The 10,205-nt window shown below is 38.9% G+C and overlaps 1 protein-coding gene across 2 annotated transcripts; it reads right to left on the bottom strand.

Moving 5' to 3' along the window:
- Positions 1-989: 989 nt before the first annotated feature.
- On the bottom strand, positions 990-8,423 carry faima (Fas apoptotic inhibitory molecule a). Of its 2 annotated transcripts, none has more exons than XM_007235859.4 (5): positions 8,241-8,423; positions 5,725-5,875; positions 5,377-5,605; positions 3,376-3,425; positions 990-1,316 (listed from the first exon to the last, which is right to left on the bottom strand). In XM_007235859.4, the coding sequence occupies exons 2-5, from the start codon at positions 5,836-5,838 to the stop codon at positions 1,167-1,169; spliced, it is 543 nt and encodes a 180-aa protein (XP_007235921.3). In that variant the 5' UTR covers positions 5,839-5,875; positions 8,241-8,423; the 3' UTR covers positions 990-1,166. The 2 variants fall into 2 exon arrangements, with proteins under 2 accessions (XP_007235921.3, XP_022535209.2); XM_022679488.2 differs by lacking the exon at positions 8,241-8,423 and adding an exon at positions 7,983-8,181.
- Positions 8,424-10,205: the final 1,782 nt, after the last annotated feature.

Here is a 10,205-nt window from a genome sequence, read left to right as displayed (position 1 = left end):
TGATGCTACCACCACCATGCTTGACTGTAGGCAAGGGACAGTTGTCTTGGTACTCCTTACCAGGGTGCTGCCACACTTGCTGGACACCATTTGAGTCACAAAAATGTTTATCTTGGCCTCTTCAGACCACAGGATATGGCCTAGTAATCCATGTTTCTGTATTGATTGTCTTCAGCAAAGTGTTTTTGCCCTTCTAAGATGATGGCCAAGCAACCTCCTCAACCTCTGTAGCAATGGTGGTAGCACTCATACATCTATTTTTTTAAGCCAACATCTGGGTCTCACACTGAACACTCAACTTCCAAAGTTGAACCTGGTGAGTCCTTTTCCAGGTGGAACCAGTTCTAGAACCTGCTCTACAACCCTGGCTACCGTGCTGTGGCTCAGTTTCAATCTTCTTATAGCTTAGGCCATCTTCATGGAGAGCAACAATTATATTCATCACATCTTTATGTTATTTGACATGAAATGCCATGTGCCAAGTACAGTGGCCAGTATGAGAGGATTTTATCCAAAACACCACATTTAACAGCCCTGCTTCCCATTCAAACCTGGAACTTAACTCTTAAAACTCTTAACAAGTCACATGACACCACAATAGGCAATGACACAATAGGGCACAATTTGATGTTCACTGTGAGGTGTACTCACTTTTGTTCCCAGCTATTTAGACATTAATGGCTGTGTGTAACATGTGTACTCACTTTTGTGAGATACTGTATTGTCAGATTATACTGTTCACTCTATCTCTGCAATAGAAAGGTGTTTAAAATATCACAGTTCTCTCAATTAAATCTGTGCTGCAGCTGTGATTGGCTCAGCAGTACTGAGGGTGTGATAGGTTCAGTTCATCAGTATTCATCATCAAATCCTAAAGGGATCAGCTGTCCCATTTCCTAGATAATGCTCCTTCTCTCCATTCCTCCACCTTCATCAGGGTTAGGAAGAGGAACAGTATGAAGGAAGAGGTAGGACAAGAGCAACAGTAAGAGTTTCGGAACGCATCCATAGTATTTCTCAAACACATAAGATGGGCAAGAAGTTGCCCTTGTATGCTAAACTAGGACCAGACCTAATAGTCCTAATCCTGATTGTAAGTACTACAAGGCCAACTACAAGGCTGACCTGAGAACAGTTTATAATGGCAACTCCACTAACACAGCTTCTCACTCTGTAGCCTCCGACATTTCAGTCCCATCAACAAGGAGAGTGTGGATGAGTCCTTCTCTCCGCCTCCCGCTGCTCACGGCCTTAATGCAGCAGTCGTGGTCACCCAAAGTAAAGTGTGTCTCTGTGCCATCATCCACAAATTCTCCCTAGAGGAGGTGGGAAAAACACAAACAAAGTCATGTTCTGCTGTTGCTGGTTTAGGACTTGTCTCAGCCATTCATTTCTACAACCCCAATTCTAAAAAAAAAGACATGGTGCTGTGTAAATATATGTAAATACAAACAAAATGCAATGACTCGCAAATCTTAGAGCCATATTTTATTCACAAGAACATAGAACACAGATCAGATTTTACATTTGAGACATTGTACCATTTCATGAACAATTAAAAATGAACTAATTTAGAACTTTTTGGCAGCTGCACATCTAAATAGGGGAACATAAAGCTGTAAAAGTACTGTAAGTGGTACTAATAAACTTGGCTGCAATAGCAGCAATCTGTAACTAACTAACATGACTATGAAAAAAAGCATTTTAGAGAGGCAGAGTTACTCGAAGCAAAGATGTGCAGAGTTCACCAAAATGTGTTAAACACAAGCTTTGATGCATAGAGGACAGCACGGTTTCTGGGTGGTTTTGATATATGGCTTGTTGTCTGCATGCATGATACAGTTTTAATCTGCATTTGTGGATTGTACAAATAACTGTATTCACAGATTTCACACTGAATTCTAAAGTGTTTCTGCCCATTCAGTGATTTTCAGTCCAGAATTAGTACAGCCTGATTTTAATGCAGTGCCGCCTGAGGGCCTGAAGATCACCAGTATTTAATATGACCGCCTGCCTTGTACCTTGTGCACGGAGATTTCTCCTAAATCTCTAAATCTTTTGATGATATTACGGGCTTTACATGGTATAGATGATATGGATGTCCAAAATCTTCGCAATTTTATGTTGAACATTTTTCTGAAATTGTTATGCAATTTTTAAACGCAGTTTTTGGCAGACTAGTGAAGGTCCAGCTTTGCCTCTGAGGGTCTCTCTAATTTGCTGTTTTAATGAACGGTTATATGAGTTAGTTGCAAATTTCTCACTGTGCAGCTGTTTTTTAACAATACTTTACTTTTTCAGCCTTTTATCACCCCATACCAACTATTTTGAGACTTGTTGCTGACAAACAGTTCTAAATGAGTCCAATAAAATTTTGTCAATGTCTACATTTTAACATCTGATATGTATTCCATGTTTTGTTGTAAATAAAATTACTCTATAGCATTTGTTCTTATTAAGACAGTCTGCAAAAAAGAACTTAATCTTTCTGATGACCAAACTGATTGGCAAACAATCTGGAATAACATTTCCTCCTCCTCAAAAAATCCAAACCATCAGTTAATTCAGTACCACTTTGTGTTTACATATTATTTAACACCCTGTAAGCGTTATTGTATGCAGCTTATCAAGTCAAGTCAAGAGGCTTTTATTGTCATTGCATCTGAGTACAGGTACACAGTGTAGTGAAATTATTATTTATTTATTATTTCCTCTCCTTTATGTATTTTTTTGTTCTCATACTGCATAAGGTACCTTTGGCACATGTTCTGGGTGCCCCAAGGTGTACAGATTTTGGTCTAAAGTCTCTTCTACTCTGTCAGAAACTTTGGGGACCCCAATTTCAATGTTACCAACTTGCTCAACTTTTTCTTCTGAATGACGAAGAAAATGGCACAGAAAATAAGATCCGGACCAAAAATGATTAGCTCTGCATTGGCAACCTCCACAGTCCCTGAGTTGGAGACAATGGATTGTTTTTTGTATTGATATTATTAACCTGGAACTTTCAACTGCACATATCCATGGCGCTAAGGAAAAGACACTAATGGCTTGGGAGAATGCTGCTGAGATGTTTATCACTGGTTATCTATATTACACTGCTTTTGATGAACTGGCCATTGGGGAGGGGTGCCTCTGGGAGGGGTGTGGGAGTTTTGGAGTTTCTTTTTGGTCTTTTTATAATTGGAATGTATAATATTGCTTATAATTTAAATAATAATGAAAATAAATAAATAATTGATCACAAAAAAGATTTGTTCTAAATGAGTTAATGAAATGGTAAAATGCATCACCTTCATCTTCTGATATGTTCTATGATTTATTTAAAAATGTATAATTTATTAATTTTGATTGAAATTATTTTTTAATACTTACAGCTGTCTCCATTTTCTGTCCATTGCACCAAATGTCCATGGTATCTTTCTCTGTTCAGACAAAACACACAGTCAGTGGCCATGTTGGATAAGAGCTGTGATAAAAAGAGTAATAAAGTTGGGAAGTTGTGGGGGTCCACAATCATAATACAGTTAAGGGTTTCATTTTTACCTATGAGGAATGCAAAGTTCAAAGTTTTGTTTTTTTGTAATGCCATTCACAAGGGAAAAGGCTATGGAAAGTCCCTACCAGGAAGCTACTAGGATTTGCAAAACAGGCAAAGTATAGCTTGCTTCGCCACACCTCCCTTTATTGTTTGTACTCAGCTTATCAAGCAGCAACCCCTACAGGGCCAGGCAAACAATAGAGACTGAGAATGTTGAGAACGTTGCCTGACAACATGAGCCGTCTTTCCCTAGTGCAGGTTTACAACACATTGTCATTACAGTGGTTGTTCATATACTGCAGCTTAGAGAGAGAGGCAGGCCAACCAAGCACATTTAAGCAGGTTAAAGGATTAGTGGATACATCAGGGTTAGCTACTAATCTGGCATGGCATCCTGATGTTACATTTGACCAATGCTTAACGTATCTATTGCTTCCTGTTTTTTCCTGTATTTGTTTTAGAAAGTACAAAGTTTAGAGTAAGTTTATGGTTTTTATACACAGTTACTGTATACATTTATTGGTAGCTTTGTTTTACCTTTGCTCTTATATTTTTTACATTGATCCTTATACTTGCTCATAGTGTTTTTTTTACATGAAAATATAATATTTTTTGCATTTATAAGGTCTGCTTCCCATGTGATTTCATGCACAGCCTCTCTACTAGGTTGCACATATTCTTATAACTAGGGGGGAAAGTCACAATATTATCACAATATATACATCAATACATTCCCCGCGATAATGATCATATCTTGGTACTGTAATTCTGTGATACTTAATATATCACAAAATTCTCCTAAATAAGCAAATACCAGGAATTATGGATTTATTGGTGTCAGTTTTACAGAATTTGACAACCAATATTCTTCAATGCAGGTTTGCCCCATCCATATGATTGGCGCCACCACATGGAGTAATAAAGCAGTAACTTGGGGGGGGGGGGGGTCTCAGCGAGTTTGGAGTGTACAATAATTCCAATTTTAATATGACCAGTGTAAAAGCCACCACCTGTGGTTTACGTATTCACGCACTGACAGAGCTGGATGATATGCTAAAAATCTCATCTCATCTCATTGTCAACCGCTTTATCCGTCAAGGTTCGGGGGGGGGGGGGGGGGGGGGGGTGGCGGGGGGGTACTGGAGCCTATCCCAGCAGGCATAGGGCAGAAGGCAGGATACACCCTGGACAGGCCGCCAATCCATCGAAGGGCAGACAGACACAGACAGACACACAGACACATTCACTCACACACTCACACCTAAGGGACAATTTCAATCAAGTTCTAATTAGTCTGAACGTGCCGTCTTTGGACTGTTCATTCACAGGAGAGTGATTATTTATACAGTTTTGCTGCACATCATCCAAATAAAAAAATGTTTACTCCCTCTGTAATGAAATGTACAGTTGAGAGTGTGTTTTTTAAGCACTAATGATATCCTCAATAAGCTTATTAAAGTGCATTCTTGATACAATACAAAAACATATCACAATACGTTAAAATAATGTCATATTGCCCAGCACTACTTATAACTTGTGTATATATTTAAAAAAAAATTACTAATCTGTCAAACTTGATTAGCAAGCTTCTGAGCTTATGTCCCTAGATCTCAAATAATAGAGCTGAGAGAGAGAGAGAATAGAGCTGTTATACTAAAGTAATATACACAATATTGGCATAGTATTTACTCACCCATCTTAATCATTGAACCTGTCACATGTTCAGTCCAGTAATAACATTTCCTGACTACTAAATATTCCACAGACAACTGTCAGTGCTATCATAAAAAAGACTGTGATCTTATGTGTTCACCTGTGCACCAGAAGCATCTTACCCAAGACAACTCTGCAGTCTATGCCATCTAGGTTGAGGAGCCAGGTGCTTGTCACCTTGGAACGGTTCTCCATGTACTTCTTCAGGCTTTTCCCATTAATCTCCAGAGTGTACTCATAGGCAAAGCCGCTCACAGCTTCAATGTTGATGGTGGCCTTCGTTTCTAAGCCTCCTACATGAAAGGTCTCCTTACCAACAAGTTTAAACATCCAGTCTCTCCTGAGGACCTCCTGCCAAGCAAGTAAAGTTTTAATCACTAAACCGTCATGCTTGGATGAGTTACATGGATTTATTATTCCATAAAAGTATTAAAAAGTATTCACTCTCCACTGGTTGAAGAAATGATTACCTTTCCATCGACAGAGATGACCCGTTTTCCTGTGGTTGTGCCATGTTCAAATTCAATCCTGTGGACACCATCACTCAGAGCCACCTCCCATACACCAACTAGGTCACCAGACATGATCACTGACGGAACTCCCCTTGTCTTAGATTACAGGCTATGAAAATAACACAGAAATTAGGGAAGAAAACATGACACATCAGACCAACATTTGGGCTTTTCCAGCCCCTAAACTTGGACGAGTTGTTTCAGCTGAAGCTGTAAAACAGCAGCAAATTTAGCTCTTAGTAAGAGTAAATGTTAAGTATTCTTTTCCTACAGATTACCTAACCTAGTGTTTGCAGTTTCAAACGTTTCTAAATTCTTCATATGTTCTGTAATGATCAGTAAACATGTGCTTATTTTATAAAATGTGTTTATATACTATAAACCCTATTTTTACAGCAAGAAAGCTCTGAAAACAAGCTTTTTGTATTCTAGTATTGAAGTATTTTATCTAAGTATTTGAATTTTAAAAGACTTTTAAATTGAACTCTACTACATTTTAAACTTGACTTAGTTTGGACTTATTTTCATCTGCTGGACATAGCTAGAGGTCTAAAGAGTTTTCTGAATTTCTACAACTGAATATTGGCAGTGATGGACACGTTATAAATACTAAATTCACCAGGTTAATATCAGGAATATTAAAGTAATGTTGGGCGGCTTGTCAACTTGTGAAACCTACAAAGTCTAAATTGACACAACTGAATTTAGATCAAAACTAACATAGTTAATATCTGCACAGCACCTTTGGACTCAAATACATAAGATGTTGCCAAATCTAACAAAATACCCAATATTAGGTAATTAAAGTGACAGACAAGTTTTGGTGAGAATGTGTATGCTATGCATTGTGGGGCAATCTCTATTCAGAGTGAATGAATCTGGTGATTGTAGTGAGGATTATGAGGGCCACGTTTGCTCAGGTAACCAGCAAATGCTGTCATGACCAGAAACAGGTCAACAGGTAAATTTATGTGACTTTGCAGGAATGGTAGCAGAAGCTCAATGACGCAATTTATTGTAATGATTTGCCCTCTACCCACCTGCACAACTACTGCTTACAATTTAAAAGAACAAATCTTAGGGACTGCTTCTTTAACCCAAAAGAGCACATGGTGACATTTGTGTCACACATTATTAAAGGTTGTGTAAAGTTCTTTACAGCCCTCTGTCCTTCAATTTCCTATGTGACATATAGCTACTGAAAACCTTAAAAGCATCACTACAAAGACAGTGTGAATCTGTATTTGTTCATCTCACCTTATTTACAGAATATAGGACGGGTGGGTTAGTGCTGGAGATAAAACTAAACTAGCTCATTTTAAAACTGTATTATTTGCTTCTATAATCTACTGGTCTGTTCCAACCAGTTTAATAATTCAAACTAGGATTGGAGGGTTTTCAGTCATGGAGATTGTACGACTTAACATAAAGTTGCCAGAGTGACTTTCAGTAGGTAGACATATGCTTCTGTCAGAAACCTATAAAGTATTCTTTCATGTGGCAGTGATTTTCACATTTTACACTTTTCCTTAACTGAAATACAAGGTGGTTATGTTTGCACCGTGCACCGGGTCTGCTTACTAAAAAACACTACTAAAATTTGAAAATTATTGTAAAGGAAACAATAACTTGTTATCTTGTGCATCACTTTAAACTGTGCTATCTGTTTACAAACAAAAAACAAAGTTATGTAAGAACAAAATAATCTAATCAAGAACCACTCATATACTTTTTTTTTTTACAATATCACCCAGCTCTAATTCAAATGCTTACATGAATGTTTTATATTCCATATAACTAGTTATGCCTTGATATCTAGAACGAAATGTTAAAAATAGTTAGGGATCTTGTGATACTAATCTTAAAATACAGTAAGAAAAAGAAAACATGAATGCTCACTGAATTTATCAGGTTAAAATTTTTAATTCTAACGTTATTCTATCAATATTCAGAAATGGGTCTGGGCTCTTATATGCTAATAAAACACTTAGCTAGTTAAATGCATTAGTTTTACAAGTGCTGGCTAGCTTAATTTGGTTTATAGGATTCAACCTGCCAGAAAACTAGTTATATAACGTTACTTAAGCTAGCTAGCGTTAGCTTAACTAGTTAGCTAACTCTTACGAGGAAAGCCCTGTCTGTAATAGTGATCATTCCTTCATCCTTTTAGCATGTTAAGTGTGAGCTCTGCTACTAACATTTATGCCTACACTGACCTAAAACACTATTTGTAAGGCTGCAACGGCGAGTGACGCGATTCAGATAATCGCAGCCCTAAATACATCCTGTTATCCAGCTATAAAATCTATCTGAAGCGTTATCTTAGCATATCTCAGCGTTATCTTAGTTAACTGTTAGGTTAGCAGGAAGCTGCTGTAGCGCCCGCTAATGCTAAAGTTGCTGTTTTTTGGCCTCGCAGCATCAGCAGAGCGACCGCCAGCTCATTGAACACCGAGGAGAAAGAAGTGATTTACCCGGGCTGGACAACGCGGGGTCGGGTCACCGAGTCTGCAGCAGTCGGTAACCAGTGGAGGAGTTCGGGTTAGCACGTTAGCTCCTCAGCTAACAACAAATCAGTATTCTGCTTAACAACCGTTACCCATGGCAACAGCAAGCCCCTCGCTTAAGGTCGCCCCCTACCGCCTGCTAACCAGCAGTACAGAAAACTGTCACAAATTATGCTGCAGCGACATTACCAGAACATTTACACATGTTAAACAAAACCGTTCTAAGAACATCCATAAAACTTGACTGATATAGTTCTATTTCTAACGTCCTAAGAACATTAACTGTAACTGTAGTTAATGCTAATGCTACTACTGCTGGTGAAGTTGATGATTTAAAACTGTCCTGTAAGTATGTGCCATAGACTGTAGTCTATGGTATGTGCAGTCCGTGGCGTGATACAGATTTAATGTGAAAAGGCCCTGCTGTTATCACAAAGATCAGCACAGTTAGAACAAATCTCAACCAATCAGATTGTGAGGTCGAAACTAACTGTTGTATAGCATATGAAAACCTAGAAATCAAAATATTATCAATTTCACAGTGTTATTAGCATACCTAAACTTTAGCTACTAGAATAATTGTTTAAATTTGCTTGACAACCAGCCAGCTAGCTAACTTAACTTAACCTTAATACCTACTGGTATATATATGTTTTTATACAACAGTTAGTTCCGACCTCACAATCTGATTGGTTGAGAAGTGATCTAGCCGTGATGATATTTCGCATAGACTGTATATAAAGATGGACGCCGTGTCGCCGTTCCCATTCATTCAATGAAAATGAAGCCAAAATCTTCCGCCATTTTGGCGATTCAGAGACCAGAGTCTGCGCAGTACAGACCAGAGGAGGGAGAAAGGCTGTGGAGAGACCGCCTACTCATTTAAATAACCCCGCCCCTGAGGGCTGCCTCGCGGTCACAGACTGCAGAGCGGGGCGGAGCGGAGCTGACGGTCTGTTATTGGTCCCGCCCATAAGCAGCCCTTTTACCATAACCACACCTTTTTTGAATAGAGCTGAATAAAGTTTTAAAAACCGAATTCTGTGGGGATATAAAAATTTGACAATATAAGCAGAGGTTACACTAGCTGTTGCATTTAAATAATGGAGGTAGAATTACAGTATATTAGAAAAAAACGTGATTGAAAGTTGTCTGTTTTGCCATTGAAACCTATGGGGATGGGTGGAGTTACACAGCTTTCTGCAGCCGAACAGCAGGGGGCGCCCGACCTGTGGTGGCTTCACTTTTAAGAGACTATGCTCTGTCCAGCTATATACAGTCTATGATATTTCGTGATAACATCACGGCCTTCTCACACTAAACTTGTATCTCTCCGCTGACGCGTTACCGAGTAACGGCGTATACACACAGGACACCCGCAGCAGCGTTAGCTTAGCACAGACTACCTCTCAGCCGCGGCACGCTCGCCCGCAGCGCACGCTCGTCTTTCGTGGAAAAAAGGAAACGAAAATCGTCTTACAGCCAGAACGCTAACCAGCCAGGCTAGGCTAAGCTAAGTTAATGCTGAGCTAAAGCAAGCTACGCTAACCTAACCACAGTCCAGCCGGCTAGCTAAAACCAACACCACCCAGGAAAATAAGCAGAAATGCTAAAATTCGCTAAAATTTTCACCTGAAGACGACTCCACGGAGCTGGAGAGGAGAGTATTAGCGTTATTTCATGCTCCTAACGTTACCATCTTCACTATTCCCAATTTTGCTTTCAAGCTAACATTCGTGGTGTTAGTCTGCCTGAACCATACACTGTATGTAGTTAAGTTGTGGTGGAACTACTTTTTGGTGGAAGGCTCAGTCCATATTAAAGCATGTTCAAACTGAATTTCTTAAAGTTCTTTGATTTATTTTCTTTATATATTTAGTAAAAAAAGAAACTGTTGTATAAAAGCAATAGAACACTCGAGGTCGTGTGTTA

The sequence above is a fragment of the Astyanax mexicanus genome, chromosome 11 (genome assembly GCF_023375975.1).
Source record: "Astyanax mexicanus isolate ESR-SI-001 chromosome 11, AstMex3_surface, whole genome shotgun sequence".
NCBI classification, from domain to species: domain Eukaryota; kingdom Metazoa; phylum Chordata; class Actinopteri; order Characiformes; family Acestrorhamphidae; genus Astyanax; species Astyanax mexicanus.
This window is presented reverse-complemented; position numbering and strand designations above follow the sequence as displayed.